This window comes from Raphanus sativus, chromosome 6, assembly GCF_000801105.2.
Source record: "Raphanus sativus cultivar WK10039 chromosome 6, ASM80110v3, whole genome shotgun sequence".
In the NCBI taxonomy this organism is placed as follows: Eukaryota; Viridiplantae; Streptophyta; class Magnoliopsida; order Brassicales; family Brassicaceae; genus Raphanus; species Raphanus sativus.
Window position 1 is genome coordinate 15,971,985 of NC_079516.1, and position 24,375 is coordinate 15,996,359.

Below are 24,375 nucleotides of genomic sequence, written 5' to 3' on the forward strand. Positions count from 1 at the left end.
TTTCCACCTTAGGGGCTCTTTTGGTGACAAGAACATAAAAATAATACATTTGAGAGAATTGCCCAAGTTATTATTACTTTTAATGAAACATTATATATAATTTATTTATACTATTAGTTGTTAATAATTTTTAATATATTACAATATAGGATTAGGTTTGGATTATATAAAATAGTTTTAGCTGTATTTAAAATAATAATGCACTTATTTAAAATAATAATGCACCTACTTCGATAATGTATAAATAACTTTCAGATAATATTTTTGTGATCAAATTTATTTTTCGTGTTTTTAAAATATTAAAATGACATTCTAATAATTGATAATGCACCTACTTCGATAATGTATAAATAACTTTCAGATAATATTTTTGTGATCAAATTTATTTTTCGTGTTTTTAAAATATTAAAATGACATTCTAATAATTGATAATACCAAACAAGATGATTAAATGTTTATACTTTGTGGGCTCTCTAGTTTGTGAATTTTCTTTTTGTGTTATGTAATAACTGCTCTCCAGCAAAATTTCTAGGACGAATTAACCAAATAGCAAATCCTTAGGGAATTAGATTAAACAGAAGCAAATTAAAAACGTTTTGAGAAAAGTATAAAACAATTAAATCTTCCATTTCTAGCAGAAGGAGTCTCCATAATATTATACTTCGTATGTTTTCTCAGTGTGTTTCAAAAACAAAAGTAAAGCTTGCAAGGATCAACAAACGAGTGGCTAATCAAAAAGAAAGAAAGTAAGAACACCATCTCACATGAGACTTCAAAGAGACTTGTAAGACAAGTTAACCACGTGAAACTAGCAGAGTAGCATACAGAAGCTGGTTCCATGAGTCAGGAACTCCAGGTAGGCACCAATGGCTACAATCTTGAAACATTCCGCTTGCAGGAGAACTTCCTCTTACCTCCGCAGGCTGTCTGTAAACCGAAGGGTGACCATCGGTTCGGTACCAAGTCATCTTCGTGATGTTCATGTAAAACACAGGCGTTTTCATATCCGAGATAACTGATTCCACCACTCTCATCATCCATGGATACCCTCCTGTGTACGTCTCGTTCTCTATCGGTCTTGTTTCTCCATCGCACTGCCCTCCTGCGTTCCACGCCCCTTTCCTGCAGTTTAAGAAACAAGAGACATTGCCTGAGCTAAAATAAAACTCTTCCACACACTAAACACTAAACCCTGTGGAAAGTAAAATAGAGCTTGCTTGGGATGTAAGAAACCTAATAAAACTGTCCCACTCACTAAACCCTTAACATAGGTAAAACAAAGATTGCTTGGGATCTAAGAAACCTAATCTTACCTAAAATGGGAAGAGGAGTAACCAACAAAGAAGACTCTGGTTCTAGTACTGTTGATACTGGAGTCAACCCAATCAGCCCAAGTACGAAGAGCTTTCGTGTAAGCTTCTTTCACTTCTAATTTTTCATAAACTCTATCCCCCTCCTGGAAGTAATCTTTCCTGGAAAAAAAATTCAAAACTCATTAAAGACACATGAATAGAAAAAAAAAATATCTTTTGTGTTCATACCCTTCATTGGTTTTCTGGTGAGTCCACCAGTGACCAGTGTTGAATATAACAATATCTGCGTTTCTGTAAATCTTTATGATCGATTCTTGGATCATGTCAAGCCTCAGCGTCTCTTTTCTCTTCCCGTACACATCTAAAACCTCTGATTCTTGAACTAGGAACGGTGACTTGATAAAGTCTATAGAGCACTCAAAGTCCTTCAACCAAAACGTTAAAACACACATAAAAAAAAATGATCCAAAACCCAATAATAAAGATCTGAGCTTTACTTACTTTGAACCTGAATCCATAAAACCCTTCGTTGGGGAGACTACTCTGTTTTCCAAAAACCCTAGAGACTCTGTTCTTGTCTTCCAAAGCTGACCTAAGTGAACAAACCAGAGACTCCCACATGTTTCTGTTCAACGAGTCCCCAACGAACACGAGTCTCTTCCCTCTGAGAATCTTCAGCATCTTCTCCCCCTCGAATCTAAAGAACAAAAAAAAAAAAAAAAACAGAGTCAGGAGGGAAGGGTAGAATCGTAATTTTACTGGAAACAAGAGCTGACCTTGGAACAGAGCATCCGTGAGGCTGCCACCGATGACGGAGGAAACTCGAGTCGGGTCTACCGTTTTTGAAGCAGTTGAACTTGTCTTCGACGTAAGGACAGTAACCGGGAAGGTAGAGGGGCTCGGACTCGTCGGAGACCCAAGTTCCGTCGAAGATGTCGCAAGAAGCGAGTTCTTGGCTCGCCGAGTCGATCTTCTTCGACTCGTTGTTGACTCGGATGCTCGTAGGGGAGACGGAGTAGAACGTGTTTGAGTCCGAGACCGTCGAGGAGAAGAAGTTCGCCGCGGTGAGGAGGCGGGAGGTGAAGCTGGAGACGATGAGGGAGTGAGAGAAGTCTGGGAGAGGTGAAGAGGAGAGGAGGAAGAGAGAGATGGAGAAGAAGAGGGAAGTTAGGAGGATCTGTGTCGTTGATGGGTGTTTCGTGATGAGGAAGAGGTTCTTGAGATCCGCCATGGTTAAACGTAACGTCTCGCGATCTTCTTGGTCTGGTCTCTGTTTCTTTCTTCTCTTGGGAAGAAAAGAAAATAAAAGAGACGTAGACAAGAACATGATCCAACGGTTGGTATTTGATTTGATCTCTCTTTTGAGGGAAAATGGAGATCCAACGGTTGGAATTTAAACGAGCTTTTAATTGTGTTTTCTTTACTTTATTTGACGGTTATCTCATAATCTGACTCAATTTTGAAGGAAACATTTTGAAATTAGAAACACGTAGCAGTTGAGTTACAAATCCCTTTTTACTTTGCTTATTGTAAACCATATATTGACTGCCATGAAATTAGACCATATTGAAGATAAAATATGCAAATCAAACCTAAAAGTGATCACAAAAGCGCTTCCGTCGTTTTCTGCTAGCCTCTCCGGCGCCTCTCGGCGTTGTGAGAGGGCATCCGTCTAAGCTCCCGTCTTGTCCATCTCCTTCTCCGTTCTGGGTTCGGTCGGTGATACAGATCTCATCTGGTCTTGAAGGCAAGCTCCGTCGCGACTGTCGAAGGAATCCTCGCCGGGCTGAGAGAGCTCAGGTTCTGGTGCCTCTAGCAACTGCACCGTACCTTCGCAGCCTCTCTTCGCTGGATTGAGTTTGCCTCTCCCGACCTCCGCAAAACCCTATCGGTGTTGGATCTCAAATGTTGCTGTTAATGTTGTCGTCTCTGTCAAGGGCTCTGGGGTGCTACGCCTTATGCTCGAGGTCCCGGGACTTCAGATTCTGATTGGAGATGGCGTGTATGTCTTCTATTGAATCAAGCTTAGGTGTTTGCTGTTGAGTTGTAGCTTTAATTAGCTCCTCATCCCTCCCTTTGCACAGATTTGGCGTTGCTTGTTAGTCCGAGCTTTGATTTGCAGGTTTCAATTGTTACGGGCAGTGGAGGTTTCTTCGATTTCTTGGTGTTTCAGGTTCTTCACTTCAATCCAAGAGGAGGTAGTAAGGCTCGGGAGTGGTGATGCTGCCCCTTTCTTTTCGCCGGCTTAGAGGACGAGCTTGGTCGAGGAAGTTGAGCGCTATTAAGCTCTTGTGGTTTGTGTTGTCCAGTCTATTGTCGGACCTTGGTTCAGACCTTGTCCCAGCCCGGACCTGAGGGCAGTCCTTGAGCGGGCATGTGTCTGCTCTTCAGAGAGATGACAATTTATTCTGGCAGCCGGATGAATCAGCTTCTTGTGAGTGTTGTGTGTTCTTGTTCCCTAGTCTTCAGGTTCTTCCCCTCGAGCCTGTCTCAGTGCGACCTGTTGCTCTGACTTTACAAGATTGTATCGTTGCTCTTAGTCCTGTGCGCTCACACGCAGAACGACTAAAGTATCGATTGCTTTTGATTCTATGTTTTTCACTTTTTTTTGCCGTAGAATCAAGTCTAAGGTTTTATATTTGTTAACCACATCTTGTAAAACCTCAACTTTCATTTTTGAAATGATATTTACAATTTAGCAAAAAAAAAAAGTGATCACAAATTCACAACACTCCACAACAAAGAAGTTGTTTTGTTATGAACAAGACACTGCTTTTTGAAGGCAAGGCAGGCACTCACTCTGTTTTTGTCTTCATGTGTTGCATGCGACCGTTGTTGAGTTTCAGTACTGGACTCATCATCAAATTGGCCCAAGACACTTCTTTGGGTTTCCAAACCTTTAATCCCACTTTCTAGTTTATGAATATTGCCGCCAAATTCTGATTTGTTGTTCTACACACCATATGTACAAAGATACAATTACTCCACTGTAAAACAACCAGAGATAAATTGAGAGAAATATAAATACAGGCGGTATATATCAAATTTGTCATTTATTTTCATTTTTCTTTAGTTTCAACATCTTACAAGGGCTCCTTTTACATTTTAGGAGCCACAAGTTACAATATCTTTGGCAATTGACACAAAAATAAAATTAAAGAAAACACACACATCCAAGAAGCGACCGTTTGGTGCTTCTTTACGGATCTAAACCTTTCTTGAGTAATTTCACAAGAAAATAACGTCTCTCTCTATCTTATAATATAAATCAGAGACAATCCACTTATTTAAGAGATTGTCTGTATTTGTTGTTTCTTTCTTTTATATGCATCAGTCAAAGTTGCGGTTGGACCAAAATAGTATGTTTGATCTCACCAATGTGTAATTTATGTTCACCCATTGGGATTCTCCTCATCCCATATTCATCCACTACACCAAGATGCTTGCAAGCCTCAATATCGACTTTAACGGTCCGTTTTGCACCTGCAGTGACATGAACCTTCTGAAACGCTATCAATTGCTTGTTCACTCCCAGTCCTTTTATCCCATTTTCTGGAGGCTCGGCAAACACAAACACCGTGTGGGTTCCATCGAATTCGCCGGTGTTTGACACTTCAACATGGAGAGGCATTTTTGGAAACGTTCCACAGTTGGCATGAGACACTTTAATGGAGTTAGATGAGGAGTTGAACATGGCAGTGTTGATCTTGTAGGGTGAAACTGATAATTGGGCTAATGGGCTTTGGGCTAAACTGTGAGTGAAGGTAGTATAGCTTAAGCCGAACCCAAATGGAAACACCACTGGACCTTTGTAGAATCTGTAGGTCCGACCCGGATAGTTTCCTGAGGCTCTCATAGCCATTAACGTCATTGGCAGTTTTGCCACGTATTCTTGTGGATACCATGTCATTGGTAGTTTACCTCCTATCATAAGAGACATAACATATGCAAATGTGAGTATGATGTTACCAATCAAAAGCTAATATATTCTCATTTGGTTAAATAAATTATGTAAATAGATCAAGAACATACCGGGATTAGCAGCACCAAAAATGATATCAGCAATAGCAGCTCCACCCGCTTGACCCGGATACCCGGCCCAAATGATGGCAGCAACACGTGGATCGTTCTTAGCGAAGGATACATCAATTGGTCCACCACTCATAAGTACCAGAATGACTGGACCCCTAGAGGCTTGAGCCACACGTGTCACAAGGTTTTGTTGGTAGCCCGGTAAGAGCAGCCCGGTTCGATCTAGTGTCTCTGCCTCTATCGACTGGTCCAGTCCCATTACAAGAACCGTTGCGTCTGCTTGACGCGCCGCAGCCTCTGCTGCACCAAATCCTTGATTCCCTGAACAAGCTACACCAGCACAACCTTCTTGGTGAAGTGTCTTTGCGTATCTTGAGATTCCTTGTAACGGTGACGTATAAGCACATGCTTTTCCTAACAAACCAAAAATTAATAAACATAAGTTAGTATTATATTATGTAACTGATAATTATGCAACTTTAGTAGATTGTCTTGTATACCTGCATAGTTTCCAATCATGGTCTCAGTGACGTCGGAGTTGGGTCCAATTACGGCGACGGTGTGGTGGCGCCTAGGAGACAGGGGAAGTGACCGGCCAGAGTTTTTGAGAAGAACAATTCCTTGATGAGCCGCTTCAAGAGCCAAATGCTGATGGGCCGGTGTACAAACATCTCTAGGCCCAAGATTAGCATACGGCCCAAGATTACCATCAAACATACCAAGTCTCATCTGAACCGTTATGGTGTTGGCAAGTGCCAAATTAACGTCATTCTCTGTTAACAATCCTTTCTTCACCGCTCCTTCTGTGAAAATCGCCAAAAACGGCCCGCAGTCCAAGTCTAGACCTGTAAAACAACACAATGTTTTTGTCATCAAAGTGGTCAACGGTTCTTATTGACTGAGACATCAATGAATGGTAGAACACAGCTCACCGGCTTTGATGGAGGCGGCTGCAGCTTCCTCAGGAGTTGTGGTATAGTGTTGTTGGTTGAAAAAAACATCTACAGAATCACAATCTGATACAATGTACCTGCATGCATTGAAATTAAGCTGATGTATGAGAAGTGGTCAAATGAATATGAACTGTTAACTATGATGGCTTTTAATATTACCCATTGAGACGCCATTGACCACGGATAGTGTTCTTTAATAGATTTTCATCAGCACAAGTTGGTTTTCCATTGACTTGATTGTAAGAACACATAACACTCGCGACCTTTCCCTCGTAAACACATGATTTGAATGGCACGTTGTATGTGTCCTCTAAATCTTGTTTGGTGACCTATATCCATCATAAACTTATTAAATAATTAAACCCATTAGCTATCTAGTTTAACAACATCATTTATATTTTTTTGTTAGATTATTATGTTTTGCACTATTATAGAGAAACGAATCTTTTCTTTCTTTTGGGTTATGATATGTTTACAAGAAGATAATTGGCAAGAAGGTTGGTCCACATGACCAATAAGGATAAGATTCTCCACCGCAACTACAACATACGACTACGCATATGCCACATCACTGAAAGTCACGCTGCCTATTGGCTTAGCTGGTATATAATGTTAGGCCAGTGTGTTTGAATGTCTAAAAGTGACACGCATATTACCAAATATACACATATTTTACATACTTTATAATAAATTTCAGTTTATTCGGATAATAAGTCTTTTGCAAGATAACGAAGTGACGCATATTCTAGGGAACTATAATTAACTAGAGATTGAAACATATCTAGATATGAGCTATTTTCTGAATTTAACGAATCTGATAACGAAACGAGATAAAAGATGATAATTAAGTCTTTCAAGAAAACGAACCCAGTCGCATCCAAGTGGTTACTTCGAGCTTTAAATAACAGAAAACAATATAAACAGAGCTTTCTAATTTTAGAAAGTAAATTTTACATGTTTCAGCAAAATGTCCAAGATTTTGTTCTCATTTTCATTTTCTTAAAACATCACAGAAATTTGGAAATATAAACTAAAATTCTTTAAAGATGTAAGAAAAAATAGTGACTCACGGGTTCTCTTCTATTCCCACAAAATTTTAAATTTTAAAATTTAAATATATTAATTTAAGAAGTAATTGGCATTCTTTTTTCTCAAAAATAGTATTTGGCATTCTTTGACCACTAAAAAGAAGTTAAGCATTTATATCTAACATTCTAACCAATTATATATGTGTTGACTAAAGATTTTTACAATTTTTCAGTTGTGGAATATTAATTTGATATAAACATTTAATATAGATATGAATGTATATAAGATTTATACCTTGGCGTTGAAATGAAAACGGTCGACGCCATTCCAGTTGTCAAGATCATAAGCAGTGTAATGCTTGCAACATGCGGCGACTTTGAGACGGTTACCGGCGCCATTTCCCTGAAGTCCCCGGACGTAGCTGGCGGCGTATTTTCCGGCGACAACAGGATCTTCTCCGGGAGTTTCCTGGCCTCGGCCCCACCGTGGATCCCTCAGTATATTCACATTTGGGCTCCAATACGTCAAACCGGCCACGCCTCCATTGTACATAGCTCTTGCCTCATCAGACACCACCTTTTATTTATTAAAATTCATGACAATTCTAATTAATATATTCCTCCATACAGCTTTCTGTTTTAATATACTGAAAGAAAGAAATGATATCAAAAGCTTTCTTTTTAGCTGATTATCATTGTAGTAATTATTAAATATCGCAGATAGTATAACAAAACCTTTACAAAATCAAATTTCAGTTTAATTAATACAAGAGCTATATATAATATGTATATTGGTTTGTACTTTTTCTAACCTTACCTGTCTGACTTATTCGATGGACTCATGTCGTAGTCAGGTTAAAAAACATGTGAATTATAAAATTCAAAGAAATAAATAAAATATATAAACATAGAGCATCCCGGCTAAATCAAACTCTAGTGCACTGACCGCTACGATGTGATGTCCATGTCATTTTTTCACGTAAAGAAATAATAGATGTCGTTTTCTAAAGTGTATTTTCTTTAATTAGAATAATATTTCTAGTTTATTCTCACCCGTCCGATCTCTTCCCATAGAGACTGGTTGAAAGAAGCTGCCGTGGTTATGACCTGAGGGAAACTGGTGGCACCAGGAAAAGCACCACCAAACTTAGCTCCGGGACCGACGTCAGAAACACCGTGGAGAGCCTCGGACCACCACTCATAGCCTCCAATACCGAGGCGTGGAACAGCGGCGGCATTGTTGACGAGGAGACGGATCTTCTCCTGCAACGTGAGCCGTCCGATCAAGTCTTGAACCCTTACGTGGACCGGTACATTGGCGCGACAGAATCGGAGTGTTCGGGTTAACCCGTTTGCCGGGTCGCATGCAAACAGTGGCCGTAGTGACTCTGATGAGTGAACCAAGTATAAGAGGAACACAAGTACAACTACGACTTTGTTGCCGGTTAATAATGAATTATTATTAGGAGACATCGTATATATATCTGTGTTGTATATGTGTGTGTTTATATGTATAACTTGTGATGTTTGTGTGTTTTTAGTTTCACGGGAAAGAAAGTGAATGGGGATATTTATAGAGAAGTTTCTTTGGCAAAATTGGTGACAAAGGATAAGCGACTATTGTAACAAGTTGGTCAGGTTACGGAAAAGAGCTATATATCTCAGACCTTTCTTTTCTTTTTGGTATAATTAAAAAAAATATTTATTAGTTCTTTCTCAAAAAATATATTTAATAGTTAATTTTTTTGTAACAGTAATATTTAATAGTTAGTTGTTCTTCTCTTTTAAACAGCTTCATTTAGTTTTTTCCGTCTTCAGCATAATTTCTACACACTCTATAAAAACATAATTTCTACGTTTTCTCCGTGACCACATATTCTAGCTCGAAGCCTAGAACAATGATATGATCTTATGTTAGTAATAATCACATTTTTATCAAAGAAAACTCATAGTCATGTCGATAATTAAATTTTTACCAAAAACTATGTTTAAATATATAACAATTTTATAGTATTAATAGGACTGCAATTTATAATATTGGTAAACTATGTTTAACTATATAACAATTTATATTATTGATAGGAGTACACATACAAAATACTAAAAACTATGTTTATTATTGATAGGACTACACATACAAAATACTAGTATCTATATAAAAGTACTAATTGTTTAACTATATAACAATAACAACCATGTCTATTATTGATATGCTCTCATTTGGCCAAGTTAATTCCGAAGTATTTTGGGATACACTATCTGTGCTTTTTTAATAAATTAGTTTGTTAAAATATAGTAAAGAAATGTTTCCCGGTGGAAAAGCTACGGTTGGTAGCACGTAATATTATATACGTAGGAGTTGTCCAGTTGTTGCATAGGCATGGGAACAAAAGCCACACCAACAAGGTCATGGTCACACTAAACGATGACATCGGAATAAAATGGTTAAAATAGAACGAGAAATATAAAACAATGTATGTATGAAAACCGTATACACATTTAGTTGTATGTATGAAAATGAAAATGAAATTTAAAAATGAAACGTAAGACCTAAAAAGCTGAAAGACAGAGAGAAACGGTTGTCATGGGTGTCGACTCTCCACCAAATAAAAGTCATTCAGCATCCAGTCATGTTGCCCACACTTCTCTTTCCGGATTGTTATTGATTAGTGGTCTCTTTATACTTCTTTTCTTTGAACATTTTTAGACATTGGTCAATAAATAATACAATTGACCCATCAACTTAAGCTATGTTTGTTTTGTTTCTTGGATTGTATTATACTTGTGATCAAGCTAATATTTATACAACCAACTATGTACTGTGCTGTTATGGTGAACAACTATACAACAAACTGTATTCTAACTTTAAATTGTTGCAAAAGAAAAAAATCACAAAAACCTTGAAATTGTTTGGGAATGTTATTAAAAACGTACAGAGCATCAACATTGTAAAGTCCTTATGATTTGGTCCTTAGAGCATCTCCAACAGACCCTCAAACCCTCAAATTTTAAGGTTTTTGTCTCTCCAACAGACCCTTAAATCCTCAAATTTTGAGGGCCTGAATAGTGAAACCTCAAATTTGAGGTTTCACTATTCAGGCCCTCAAAACACTATTTACTTTTCAGTTTAGTCCTTATAAATTTGTAACTTACATATATTTGTACTAATATTAATTTTTTTATTACTTTAATCCTTGTAACTATATTTCACTTAAATCTTTAAATATATCTTATATATACATATATATACATATATATATATATATATTATTACATAAAATATAAAAATATGTTAAAACTAAAATAAAATAAATAAATATATATATGGAAATGGCAATAATGAGTAATTTGTATTTTTCTATATTTTTATGAATTAATCTATGTTTTATTATTATTTTATGTAATTTTGTGTTATAATAAATTGTATTTATAAATATTATGTTTTATAATTTCAGTGTGTATGTACTATCTATCTATGAAAAATATAATGATGATAGTTAATTTATATTAAAGTTAGGGACTGAAATGCAAATTACATAAAATTTTAAGAATAAATTTGAGGATCCTTGTTGGAGTAACCCACCCTCAAACCGGATCATTGGCCCTTAAAATGAAGTTCCTTGTTGGAGATGCTCTTAGTACACACATGTGTATATGTATATATTATATATGCGTATATAATTGTTTGTTAAGGACTTTACAGAAACCGAAACCAAAAATTTCTTAATTAAGGACTTTTGGTTTCGGTTTCCGTAAAATCCTTAGCAAACAATTATATACGCATATATAATATATATATATATATACATATATACATATGTGTGTATTAAGGACCAAACCATAAGGACTTTGCAATATTGATGCTCTAAGTTACTAATTAAAGATAGAAGTATCATTCATTGATTGACATGCAACTACATGAGCGTTAACGATGAATTGATAGTTCGTTCAGTAGCCAATTCATACTATTATTCTAAGACAATCTGGTTTTTTAAAAACAAAGGCTAGAAAGTAGATTTATACACAAATTTTAATCAAGGTGTACCAAATTGTTGTTCCTGTTGCATCAATATCCCTGTACAAAATTGCTCGTTGGGCGATTTTTGTTGTTGCTGCATATATAGGCAAAATGATATATATGCAACCATTCCTTTTTTTATATAAGTATATTCAATCATTCAACCAAAATGAGTTTCTTCAAACATCATATTATCTCATACGTAAATTATAAGCAGTTTAGTGTAGACATGGTTATATGTTTGTTTCCCTATATAAGTTATCCAATATTTTATAATAATGTTGACTTGATATGGGCATATAGGTTATATAATTTATATATGAACATAGACATGATATATAATCTGATACTAAATGTATACAGAGTATTGTACTTCTCCTTTCTCATATAAATGCACTTACCATATTTGTATTTTATTAATTGCTTCTGAACTACTTACCTCCAAATATTCGTCTTATTTTTACCCAATGAATCAAAACAACGTATCGTGCGCACAGACACGGTTGGTAGGGTTAACTGGTTAAGTGCTACGGGAAGGAAAAAAACTGACTTATGTTTTAAGTTTTAACAGCTTCAGAGAAATGAATAATGAAAAAGGAATCTGAAATGGGATTGGTGGAATGATTTCAACTGTGTAGAGTTCACAAGTGGTCTGAGCAACCAAAAAAGCTTCACACACGTGATGCCAACAAAAAACACTCTCTCGTGAGTCTTCAAGCTTCATTTTACTTTGGTTATTTATTTTCTTCCAGAAGTAGCAGTTAATACTTTTTGTCTAAATGGACAATTTACAAATCAGGAGTTTGGCTTCTTTCTGCAGGAAAAAGTAATTAAATATTTTAACTTTCTTTTCTGAAAACTATAAAAATGCACAAACACTAGCTGATTAGAACTTGACTCCACACAACATTAAGGTTATGGATAATAGATTCCATAATTTCATGTTTATAGGTTAACTACGTACCAAAGTTTGTAGTTAACAGAACCATAAACATGAAATGATGGAGAAATAAATAAAAATCTATAAAGTATCTAAAAAATAATGCGCCGGTGGGTGATAAAACTAATGGACGGCGATATATCAAATCATACCTACAATAATTTTTCGGGTCCGGGTCTTTCGGGTCCTCGAAATTTGCATCCATATAGGTGTCTATAATTTTTCATGTCAATTCTGGATCAGGTTTTGTCGAGTCCGGATATATAAGTTCGGGTCTATAATTCTAAAATCTGTAAAATATTCGTAATTTTGGGTCCATATCAGCTCCAGATCGGATTCAGGTATTTAGAATCTGAAAAGACATAACATACTATATTTAATTAATATTTTTCATATATATCTAAAATTTTACAAAATAACTTAAATTAAACTATTAATAATCAAAATAAAACATTTTTAAACTTGAAATTTACAACGTCATATTACTTAGATATATCAAAATAATAACAAATATCGTTAAGAAAAGATATTTCAACTAAATCATAATATATATAGCCTAATTTTGGCTATACATGTTTTTAAAATGGGTACAAATCAGGTCTGTTTTTTTGGGTCTGGATCTATTTGGCTTGATTCTTTTCAGTTCCGGTTTTTTCGGGTAAAAGAAATTTAGACCCAAAAATACTTGTAAATTTTCGGTTTAGTTTTGGATCGGATATTTTCGGATCGATTCTGGATCGAGTTTTCAGGTCTAGGTTAAAATGCTCGCACCTAGTCTAGTCTAGATATCTAAAATACTTATACCAATAATACCATCACGGTTATCTAACAATAAAACAATATAATGAGTATTTTATAGCAGATATATGTAATGTGGATGGGACGGATCCAGATATCCGAAAAAATCAGGATATCCGCCAGATCCGTAGGTTTAGTATCTAGATTCGAATTTGTAGTTTCCAGATATCCATATACATATTGTATTACCCGCAGATATCTAAATCCAGATCTAGGTTCGTAAAATAATTAAAAAATAAAAAATATATTTTAAAATACCAATTTTTAAAGTAATATATAAATTAAAATATTTATACAATATTTATAAATGTTTATGTATATAATATTATAAAAATAAAAATGTAATACAATAAAACTAATTTTATGTATAAATATTAATATATCAAATTGAATTATTAATAAAATTTTAAAATTTAACATATTTTGAAAATATCGATCCAGATATCGAAATCTAAAAATCAAGATATACGGGTCTGGATTTGATTAACGATTCAAAATTTTACTATCTAAATTTAGATTAGAGTGTCTTGGATATCTTATTTTTGGATCGGATCTAGAGAAAATCTCGAATCGAATCCGGATCTCGAATAATAGATCTGAGACCTAATATGTAATATGTAGGGCATACCGCATATGTACATATTTACCAAAAGAACAAACAATACGGTTCTAATCATATATGTGTCAATGTGTGTATACATCTAAGTTGGTTATTGGGTGATGTGAGGGGCCGTTTTTATATCCTCTTATCAATTATATTGTAATGTTTTGAATACTATAAAAACTAGTAATAAATAAATAAAAAGAATTCATATGATTCGATGGGTCCGTTTCCGTTAACTTCCTTCCCTGTAATGATTAAGACATTTATTTGCCATGTCAGCATCACAATCCAAGTCAATTCGTGTTAATCCACCCGAACAAATCATTTTCTTTCAGAAAATAGTACCCATCACAGATTCGTATCTGTTTCATCTAAAAACATCATTCACTCGTACCCAAAACAAATGACTCGTTCATATTTTATAGGGAAAATGATTTACAATTACATGAAAGATACACCATTACAGGGCGGATCTAGAAAACATTTTTATCCAAGGCAAAGATGAAACTATTAGTATAGTATTTATAATATGTAAACAGAGACATAACTCAAAATTTTAAAGTAACTACACTGAATTAAATTTAATCAGGGGCAACTGCCCAATGGCTCCACTGACTACATGACTACACATTTAAATTAAACGAAAATGTAATAAAATCACGCAAACTATATGATTCATATGAAAAGTTACTTGAACTATTATGTGTTATATTATTAATACCATTAACATTATTCTGATAGCTAAAAAAATATGTAACATTTGTAGTCCAACAACTTCTAATGATGTTTTGATATATTTTCATATTTTGGTTGTACAATATTACATTTAAATATTTGATCTAGATGTTTATTTTGTTTTTTGATCATTTGTATAAGTGTTATTGTACGTTTTAAAGAGTTTTGATTAACAGATTTTTTTGTTAGATGTGAATTTTAGATCTGACACACTCCCTGGTTATTGGAATGATGATTATGTTGTTAGCAATATAACACATCAGATATTATATGAATCATATAATTTATATAGTTTTTTGATATACTTCTTTTACCTATATATGTATCTATGTGGTGGTATCTTTCGTGTAGTTATCTTCAATTTTTTTTATATTTTAGTTTCAGACTGGCCAGAATATATACATACCAAAGAAAAGATTGGGAAACTTGTAGTTTATGCTAACGAGTCAAAAACATTTTGAATAGATCTGGCCAATCAATACATATATGGCCATATACAAAATATGTTTGAGGAGACTAATCTTTCTCAAATCCGATAATTCATTCGGTGGTTACATATAAAAGTTAATAGTTCGAAACTCAATACGAATTATTGATTGATGCATATGTTACATGATATGCAAAGCGATAGATGACTAGATGGGGTGGATATACAACTCATCTTTATCCATACGCAAACAATAGCATTAATGATGAATGAGTAATATCTATAGACAAACTTATACAAGTTGAAATAAATTAATATATATGAGAATCACAAAATAACAGAAAAAGAAAAAGATAGTTTCAGGATAAAAAGGTTTGTGGTTTTCTTGAGGCCACTGTCAACTAGGGGTGGGCACTTTAACCGATACCCGAAGTGGCACCCGAACCCGACCCGAAAAACCCGAACCGAAATCCGAACCGAAGTAGCAAAATACCCGAACGGGTATTAAATTATAAGAGATTGGATATCCGAACCCGAACGGGTAATACCCGAACCCGAATGGATATCCGAAAATAACCGAACTTATGTATACTATTAACCATATATTTATAGTTTACTTCTCTAATTTTATTCAAAATACTTATATTAATTATACACATGGTTTAAAATTAGATAATATACATATAATTGCAAGAAAAGTGATTTTTGCTCACTTAAAATGCATGTCCAAATTTTAGTTTCATGCATTAACAAAAGCTACAGCTAAAATTTTAAACAATAATCAAATTAGTGTATTTTATTTTTAAGATTTTATCTTCAAATCATTCAATGTATTAAAAATAAAATATCAGTTAAGTAAAAATTTATATTTTTTAAAAGGAAAAAACTTGAGAAATGAAGAAGTTAATTTTTTTTGCAAAATCTAAATATCCGAAAACCCGACCCGAAATAACCGAACCCGAATAAAAAATACCCGAACCCGACCCGAAGTACAAAAATATCCGAACGGGTTTTATACTCCTATACCGAAATACCCGAAAATCCGAAATACCCGATCCGAACCCGAACGGGTATCCGAACGCCCACCCCTACTGTCAACTATGACTATACACCAGTAACACCCCCGTATATGAATGCACTTCTCTTCATATGTATACATCCTCACACATATTATATCGTATATAATTAATGTGTTGATTAAATTGGCAACGTAGCGTGTCTTTGATGCAAGAATGCGTCTTCTTGTTTCCAACCTTCCAATGATATTACACAGTTCTATATGTCTCTATCTTAACTACTCATTCCTTTTTTCGGATTGTGTTACACTCTATCCACACAACTCATCGCATTTAATTACATTATCTATATATTTATCCTTTATATGTATCAAAATTGTTGTTTTTTTCTAAAAACTCTGAGATCATATACTAAGTTATACTCTCTCCGTTTCATATTAAGTGTCGTTTTAGAGAATTTTTTTCGTTGCAAAATAAGTGTCGTTTTAAAGTTTCAATGCAAAATTTATTAACTTTATTTTCCATTCTATTTTTCTATTGGTTGAATTGTATTGGTAATGATGTTTTTATATTGAAAATATGCAAAATTAAATGCTTTCTTAATCCGTGTGCACAAATCTAAAACGACACTTATAATAAAACAGAGGGAGTAGTTTATAACGAATATACTGAACGGTGTGGACATTGATCTATAGAAGGTGGTATTTTCCCAACTTCAATTTCGATGTTAGCAAATTGAAAATTAATAGTTTAGTACAATTTTTCGGAAAAATGTGCTGAAGACAGAAGAGATTCAGATAAGTCTAAGGCTGGGCCCGAGAGAAGCCTAATTCGATGACTAATCTTAAATTAATGATCCAATCCATAAGAACATCTAAAAGATTTGTCGTTTTGGGTAAACATCGGTTGCATGGTCATTGCTTTCAAACAAGTCCAATCCTAATAATTTGATGGTGTTTTCCTTATACACGATACGTCGTAATCTATATATATGATATTCAGTGATGATATTTATAAGTTGGCCAGAACATTTCAAACAATACAAATTAAGATTTGACAAACAAAAAAAAGAATACAAATTAAGAAAAAAGGTAGTTTGATGAAGTTTAAGAAAAAAGAAAATAAAATCACCAAGCGGATTATTCTTGAAGTCATATGTTTACAAATATTTTATTGATGATTCATGGAAGATTTATCATTTACAATTGATAAATGAAAAACAAAGTAAAAAAATATGAATACAAATTAGAAAAGGATACTAGTATAGTAAATGAACTACATCACATGATTCACATAAAATACTTAAAAAATGAAAAATAGTTTCCAAGCTTACTTTTCATGGGAGTATTATGGTGTTTTTTTCTTTCGCAAACAGGTACATGACTATATGTATGAGTCGATTGATGGTTTATAAGAAAACGGGCTCCATTCCAAAAGCCTATATACCGCATTAACTAGAAAAGGCCTGTTATGTAAATGGGTATATAGAGAATGTCTCTTAATTTTCTTAACACTACTATAGTTTGGTGATCCACTTTAATTGTATCTTAATTATCATATGATTTAACTTAATTAATCTAGGGTTGTTTAGTATTATCCTGATTAGAGGTAAAATGGATAGGATATCCGAGGTATTTTAGGATACGCAGATCCAGATTTTTTTAAAATATTAATAGTAAATTAAAAAATCACTAATTAGCCATTTATTTAGCTTAATATTTTTTTTCAAAAAATTGAAAATTATTGTAATTTAATAAAAAAATATAATTTAATTATTTTATATAAACTATATAGTATACATATATAAGTATAATTATATATATTTTTTGAAGAAAATATAATAAATTTAGATCCGGATATCCAAATTTAAAATTTCACTATTTAAAAAGAGTTAAATCACTATTCAGATTTATATTTTCGGAAAATTTATTTTTCGGATCGAACCTAAACAGATCCTGGAATAGATCTGAGCAGATTCCGGATCGGATAACAGATTTTGGATATTAAATTTCAGGCCTAGTTATGATATGTTATTTTTCTTATCACAGATAGGTGATAAAAAGGATTTAAAATCGGTTGTATGAAATGCTCTGCTTAATTTTGTTTTCTTTTCCTACTTTATTTTTCTCACTGGTCTTCAGTCTTCACTGCGTTAACGACTTACGAAAGAAGAAAAGATTCTGCGGAGGAACAATAATAATAGACAGAAGAAAACACAATTACAAGTGAGGAGAGAGAAGAAATGTCAACAAGCTTTCTTCGGTCAACGTCTCGTCGTCAACAGGCCGTTACAAGTTTCTTCTGTTGATTTTCTTCTCCCTCGTCACCTCCTCTCCTCCTCAACAAAACTTAATCTCCCGCGTCTTTCTTCTACTCCAAGAACCCTAATTTCGCCACCGTACTGACTCTCCCGACTTCGATTCGAGATCTGCGGCGGAGGAAAGCTAGCCATGGCCGCCCTTGGAAACGCGCAATCCAACACTACTTCGACGCAGGTGTGCCCTCCTAGCTCTCTCTCTCTCTTTCTTCTTTTTCGTGAGACATGAGAATCTGAGTTTGTGCTCGATAGATTCGTGACTGGCTTGTACGTATTAGCTTTTCTTGGTTCTTCGATTCCTAGCGATTGCGATTGTGTTCTTAGTTTACGTAGCGATTGCGAATCAAATCTACGATTGAGGATCTCGAAGATGATATTCACTCGATTTGCGATCTGTTGGCTCAATCTAGCAACATCTAATCTATGAGTTTCACATTGACAGTATCAATCTCATACTTGTTGCGATTGTTCAGAGAGTGAAGGTTTATTGCTTGGAGGAAGATGGTAAATGGGATGATCGAGGAACTGGATTCGTCAGTTTGGACTATACGGAGGTTTGCACTATATCTATCCCCCATGCTCTCAGTGTAAAAAGACTTTTGTAGCTTAATAATGGAAAACGATATACAATGCCAGCGATCGGAAGAACTTGGTCTACATGTGATTGATGAAGATGATCATGAGACTTTGCTTGTACACCGTATCAGCACTGATGATATCTACAGGAAGCAAGAAGGTAGTAGCCAGCCATTCTCTGCATTCTTGGTTTTATTAACTAACCATTGGATACGATCTTTAAGATTTTCTGTAATGTACAGACACTATTATCTCATGGAGAGAACCAGAGGGCTCAACAGAATTGGCTTTGAGCTTTCAGGAGACTGCCGGTTGCTCTCATGTATGGTATGTGACAAAAAGAAAAAAAAAAGCCTCTGTTGTCTTCTTTTTTTGGATGAGCTTCCACTTTACAGATCATTCTTCTGACTGCAAAAATGGTATACCTTCATCGTATTCAGGAACCAAATATGCACTATGCAGCGGAATCTACATTTCAGTTCTCTAAACAGTAAGTGTTTTTCCTTGTGCTAGTCTGATTTTCTTCTCATTTTCTTATTAATATCATATGTATTCTGTTGAACGTGTCATAAGTCTGAGTTTTGAAGTTTGCATTTTATTTTATTTCATTTATCTGCTTAGAGTTATCAGTTTTTGTGCGAAATTTCTCATTTACCATCTGTTAGAATATTTGGAAATAAACAAAGGAAACTTCTGATCGTTTTCTGAACACCTTTTATGGATCTGTCACGAATTTTGTATCTGACAATAATATCATCTTTGCTTGAACAGTGAACACTGAGCTGAGGGAGCTTCCTGATGTCGATATTTCTAATCTTCCCCAAATACTCGAGGTTCAAAGATTATACTTGTATTGTTGTCAATTAAGACGCTTTGCTCTTCTTTACATTTCTCACTGATTTTGATAACTTCAACAAAACAGCCCTAATTGTAATGTATTGTAAGGGTTGAGACTTTATTTTTTTTCCCTTGATTACCTTCGGATGCCTACTGAGTTTTTCAAATTTTCTTTTGACAATTGCATCTTCCAGACCTACAATTGCATGTTATCATCTTTAACTATACCGTCAGTGTGTGTGAAACTATGTGTTCTCTATCTGTGGAAGTTTCTTGTGTTAAGCAGTGCCATGAATGTCTTAAATTGGCATCCTAGGCCATTTTGTCGATCATTTCAAGTATTTGTTTCCGTCTTCCCTGCAGATTGTTACTGAAAGTGGGACTACAGATCAGATGCGGTTAGCCGGACTTATCTTGAAGGATGTAAGTAGTTTGTGCTTTCAAACTCTACTTTTTTTGGTAAGATATCTTGCTTAACCTGCTTTCTTTCCTGATACTGGATGCAGGTTAAATTCTTTGACAATTTGATGAATGTATTTGAAATGTGTGAGGATTTGGAAAAACTTGATTGCCTTCACATGATGTTCAACATTGTCAAATGCATCAGTTAGTATTCACATACATCTCAACATCATTTCTTTCACACTCGAATTACTAACTCTTATGTAATAAATTTCATTTCTTTTTTTTTTCTTTCTTCCTATTCTTATGCAGTTTCTCTCAACAGTCGTGAGATCCTGGAGAAAATCTTAGGGGATAACCTAATCATGAAAATTATTGGGTGCCTTGAATGTAAGCTTACTGCCCCTGGTCTAACTTTAATGATCTTAATTTTCAGTAACTACGGAGGGCACCAATAGTATCTATGGCATATAATTTTTGAAACATATTAGATGCTATTGCTATATTATAGCTTTCGAGACCTGACAGCGTTTAATTATATCTCTGGGGACTTACAGATTTCTTGTTGTTTGCTCTGATTAACATATTACAGATGATCCAGATGTTCCGCAGTCTCTACATTACCGGAATGATCTGAGAGAGCATGTTGTTTTTAAGGAGGTATCACAGTGTTCTCGTATATTATTCTTGACCGTAACCTTGCAAATGATTTGGAAAAAGTTTGAGACTTGACAACATCGTTATTAAACCCCATTATTTTGGCAGGCTATACCAATTAAGAATCCCATGGTCCTGTCGAAGATACACCAAACATACAGAATTGGTTATCTGAAGGTTCTGTCCCATGAACTCTTCTGAAACATTTTATTCTTGGTCTAACTTCTCTCACTTCTTGCAGGATGTTATTTTGACTAGAGTAGTTGATGATGCTACAGCTGCAAGCCTAAATTCAATAATCAATGCAAACAAAGTTACTGTAAGTCATCCAAATAAACATTATCTAATTTAATATGTAACAGAATATATATATATAACAAATCAATCAGAACTGCAATATGCATGCACCTCCATATTTTTCAGATTGTTACATTGCTGAAGGATGACAGCACATTCTTTCAAGAGTTATTCGCAAGGATACGGTCACCTTCCACATCGGTGGAATCCAAGAGTGATTTGGTATGTCCTGGCATCATGAGGGCGTTATTTTCTTAAGTTTATATATTTTTTTTAAAAATCATGGATTATTGTATGAAAAAGGTTTTGTTAGTTCGAAACCTTTGTGTCTCTACGCCTATTCGGCTATGGAGGCATTAGCTGTAGCAAAAATTTGTTGCAGGAAATTCAGCTTAACCAAGAGCTGTTCTTGTCTAGCCTGATAGTAGATGATCTTGATATAGCATCAAAACCAAATTGTTTCTTGGGTGAGTTAGACTGATGTGTTTGTTTTTTCCTTCCAAAATAGGTACATTTCTTGCACGAGTTTTGTAGTCTAAGCAAGGACCTTGAGATGGAGCTGAAGAAACGGCTCTTTACGTATGTACTTTTCGGAAACTAAATCTATTGTGGTATAGCATTACCATTCAAGGATCAACACTTCAGTGCTTTTGAGAATCATCAGATTTCTGTCTACTTAATTATCTTGTAGGGAACTTATAGATGAAGGAATTTTTGACATCATAGCAGAAGTCTTGCAGATTCCAGACAAGCAACTCGTATTAACCGGGTATAGTATATCACCTTTATCTAATTATACATGATATATTTGGTCTTGATACTGTAGTTAACATTGCCTTATACCCTCGGTTTCATCTGATGGGGTTAAGGAAGAATCCGTTTATAATTTTCAGCTCTATTATTGTGTAATGGATGCAGGGCAGATATCCTCCTCATTTTCTTGACTACAGATCCCAACCTCTTACGCTCATATCTTGTAAAACAGGAAACTCCCCTCCTTGGTCTCCTGGTAATTTTTCTTAAAGTCTTGGTATCTTTTGGATTGTTTTTGTTTTCAGCTGCGAGGCTGTTCACTGTTCTTTTTTATGTTAAACAATAATTGGTTCTCATTATCTGTGGTAGGTTAAAGGATTGATGGAAGGTTTTGGTGTTAAGATGCTAGAAATTTTTCGAATTTTATTGGCTTCAAGTGCATTATCTGGTGGAGCTCAGGTGCATGTTTTGTTATTCTCTCTTTTTATTTGCAAGACATCTTGCTTTCTATTAAACATAGTTCTTTGATTACTTTTCATTTTTGCAGCGAGCGAATATTATGGATATTTTCTGTGAGAAGCATGTACCTGAGTTAGTTGATTTCATAACTGCCTCATGTCCTGAAAAGCCTGGTATTACATCTGAAAGTGCATCCAGAAAAGTTGTCAGCCTACTGAGCATTTGTGAATTGCTGTGCTTTTACGTTCAGCAGGATCCATCGAGGACAACGTAATTTTTTATGATGGTTACCACTTTTCTGTTTTAGCTACACTATAATAGCTATCTAATATTTGTGTGCATTTTCTTCTCTTGTCTGCCACATGCAGTTTTCTCCTTCAAAATGTGACAGAAAAGGTTTTGTTTCTCACACGAAGAAAGGAGAAACCAGTAGTGGCTGCGGCTGTCCGATTTTTTCGCACTCTCCTCTCTGTCCTGGTAAGTAGTCTTTGGTAAGCATTTTCTGTTATACTTATATGAGAATGAACCTGACAAGATGAAAGTTGGCTATCTGGATTAGTTGAGAATTGAGGCTCAGATCTTCTTCAGTTTCACATGTCATGTTATATAGAAAACTTGTTGAAATTATATTCTATAATGGCTATGCAAGTTCTAAAAATTATTGTTCTACTTTCAGGATGATAATGTCCAGAGTTGCGTTGTTAAGAAAAACTTGCTGAAACCGATCATAGATGTTTTTGTTGCCGGTGGTAAACATGACGATTTGCTGATGTCTTCTATCTTGGGGCTTCTTGAGCACATACGCAAGGTATCTATGTTTCATCCTCTTCTCCATTTTGTTTCGTAGGGGGGTGTTCCTCCGTAAATATCACAGTTTTTATGTGCAGGCAAAGGCAACTGTGTTGCTCAAATACGTAGTTGATACATTTTGGGACCAGCTGGCTCCATTTGAGCACATGACCTCCATCCAGGCTTTAAAAGATGAGCCGGTATCATTCTTTTATCCAACTTCTACTTTAGAAAAGTTTCCCTACAGTATTCTTTGTTTTAACAATGTATATGTGTCTTCAGTGCATAGAAAGTTTGGGACCAAAGAGCAACACTGATCCAGTTGATATGAGAGGAAACAGGTGCGTATGCATCCCCTAGGGTGTTAAAAACATTAATGTGTTTTTTTGTTTTTTGTTTTCTTTTTCTCTTTTGAACTTTTATCAATACGTTATATACTGGCAGCGATGAAGAGAAGTCAGCTTCTGCTTTCAAGACACAGACAGAAGAAGCTGATACCCACCATTCCAATGGAGAAGCTGCAAGTTCTGATACTTCGAGGTATTTTTTTTGTTTCTCTACCCTCTCTCGATAGAAAGAAAGTCGCAGAAGGTGTGTCACAAGCAACGTAGAGGGTTAACGGATGTGGTTTGTGATTTTTATCAATGATATAGGTCTGAGCACTTGGTTGATTATGAGGATGACGAAGATGATGATGACAATGAAACTCCTCAACAGAAACAGACAGAAAACTCAGTGAAGGGAAGGAAGAAGAGATGCCGTTGCAAAGATGATGAGCACGAGGAGTGTAAGAAAAAAGCGAAGCTCTGTTCAACAGTTGAAGGAAACAAGAACTCCCCAGAGCAAGGTGGCAGCGAAGCTAAAGAACCTGAGAACTCCAGAAGCAGTGACGGCAATAACACTAGTTTAGATGATGATGGAAAGCTAGGAGGAGATGATGAATCTGCGTCGGCACCTTCAGAATCATCAACAGATATGGATGTAAATGATTAACATTCTCTGACTAAAGTGATGTCTCTGTATTGTTTGTAGTTGTGGAGTTTAGGTAAAGCAGAGTCCAAAACTGATGAGAGAAGTAGATAGGTGAAAGGAGGAAGGAAAGTATGAGAGAAACTGTATATAGCCCCACAACAGATATATGTTGGTTTTGTAGACAATTCAATGCTCTGTGTCAGTGAGTAAAGTCTAGGAATTGGACTTTTGTGAAAAACGCAATCTATAATCGAAAATGATGTCTTTTTTACTTGTAACTATTTTCATATTTTAGTTAGTTAGGTGATGGATTTACCATTTACCTCAAAATACATCAATTCAAGTTTCTACTTAAAATGTCTTAAATTGATTTATTTACATATATAGATAACTTTATCTAAAAAATAATATTTGTTAAGAGTAAAATGATTTAATCAAGAGACATAAATTAA

General features: G+C 34.9%; 3 protein-coding genes across 3 annotated transcripts; 1 reads left to right on the forward strand and 2 right to left on the reverse strand.

Moving 5' to 3' along the window:
* Positions 1 to 633: 633 nt before the first annotated feature.
* Positions 634 to 2,634, reverse strand: LOC108813332 (protein trichome birefringence-like 4). Its single transcript, XM_018585862.2, has 5 exons — positions 2,090 to 2,634; positions 1,815 to 2,010; positions 1,542 to 1,738; positions 1,314 to 1,472; positions 634 to 1,122 (listed from the first exon to the last, which is right to left on the reverse strand). Exons 1-5 carry the CDS (start codon positions 2,542 to 2,544, stop codon positions 795 to 797), a joined length of 1,335 nt encoding a protein of 444 aa, XP_018441364.1. The 5' UTR covers positions 2,545 to 2,634; the 3' UTR covers positions 634 to 794.
* Positions 2,635 to 4,349: 1,715 nt separating this feature from the next.
* Positions 4,350 to 8,893, reverse strand: LOC130496835 (beta-D-xylosidase 1). Its single transcript, XM_056989394.1, has 7 exons — positions 8,380 to 8,893; positions 7,622 to 7,903; positions 6,458 to 6,627; positions 6,278 to 6,375; positions 5,846 to 6,190; positions 5,346 to 5,759; positions 4,350 to 5,237 (listed from the first exon to the last, which is right to left on the reverse strand). The coding sequence occupies exons 1-7, from the start codon at positions 8,797 to 8,799 to the stop codon at positions 4,648 to 4,650; spliced, it is 2,319 nt and encodes a 772-aa protein (XP_056845374.1). The 5' UTR covers positions 8,800 to 8,893; the 3' UTR covers positions 4,350 to 4,647.
* Positions 8,894 to 17,983: 9,090 nt separating this feature from the next.
* Positions 17,984 to 24,194, forward strand: LOC108805824 (uncharacterized). Its single transcript, XM_018577780.2, has 24 exons — positions 17,984 to 18,359; positions 18,655 to 18,735; positions 18,818 to 18,917; positions 19,000 to 19,084; positions 19,198 to 19,247; positions 19,529 to 19,590; positions 19,958 to 20,017; positions 20,101 to 20,200; positions 20,309 to 20,386; positions 20,589 to 20,656; positions 20,762 to 20,830; positions 20,895 to 20,972; positions 21,077 to 21,172; positions 21,459 to 21,529; positions 21,642 to 21,719; positions 21,869 to 21,959; positions 22,073 to 22,162; positions 22,251 to 22,432; positions 22,531 to 22,639; positions 22,839 to 22,970; positions 23,050 to 23,151; positions 23,234 to 23,292; positions 23,396 to 23,491; positions 23,605 to 24,194. The coding sequence occupies exons 1-24, from the start codon at positions 18,315 to 18,317 to the stop codon at positions 23,942 to 23,944; spliced, it is 2,322 nt and encodes a 773-aa protein (XP_018433282.1). The 5' UTR covers positions 17,984 to 18,314; the 3' UTR covers positions 23,945 to 24,194.
* Positions 24,195 to 24,375: the final 181 nt, after the last annotated feature.

Coding starts and splice junctions, on each gene's coding strand:
- LOC108813332 (XM_018585862.2), bottom strand. CDS start 2,544: ATGGCGGATCTCAAGAACCTCTTCCTCATCACGAAACACCCATCAACG. Junction 2,011..2,089: donor CACGGATGCTCTGTTCCAAG/GTCAGCTCTTGT, acceptor TTTGTTCTTTAG/ATTCGAGGGGGAGAAGATGC. Junction 1,739..1,814: donor TTTATGGATTCAGGTTCAAA/GTAAGTAAAGCT, acceptor TTTTGGTTGAAG/GACTTTGAGTGCTCTATAGA.
- LOC130496835 (XM_056989394.1), bottom strand. CDS start 8,799: ATGTCTCCTAATAATAATTCATTATTAACCGGCAACAAAGTCGTAGTT. Junction 6,376..6,457: donor GGTCAATGGCGTCTCAATGG/GTAATATTAAAA, acceptor CAATGCATGCAG/GTACATTGTATCAGATTGTG. Junction 5,760..5,845: donor CATGATTGGAAACTATGCAG/GTATACAAGACA, acceptor TTGGTTTGTTAG/GAAAAGCATGTGCTTATACG.
- LOC108805824 (XM_018577780.2), top strand. CDS start 18,315: ATGGCCGCCCTTGGAAACGCGCAATCCAACACTACTTCGACGCAG. Junction 20,973..21,076: donor TCAATGCAAACAAAGTTACT/GTAAGTCATCCA, acceptor CATATTTTTCAG/ATTGTTACATTGCTGAAGGA. Junction 22,433..22,530: donor CAGGATCCATCGAGGACAAC/GTAATTTTTTAT, acceptor TGCCACATGCAG/TTTTCTCCTTCAAAATGTGA.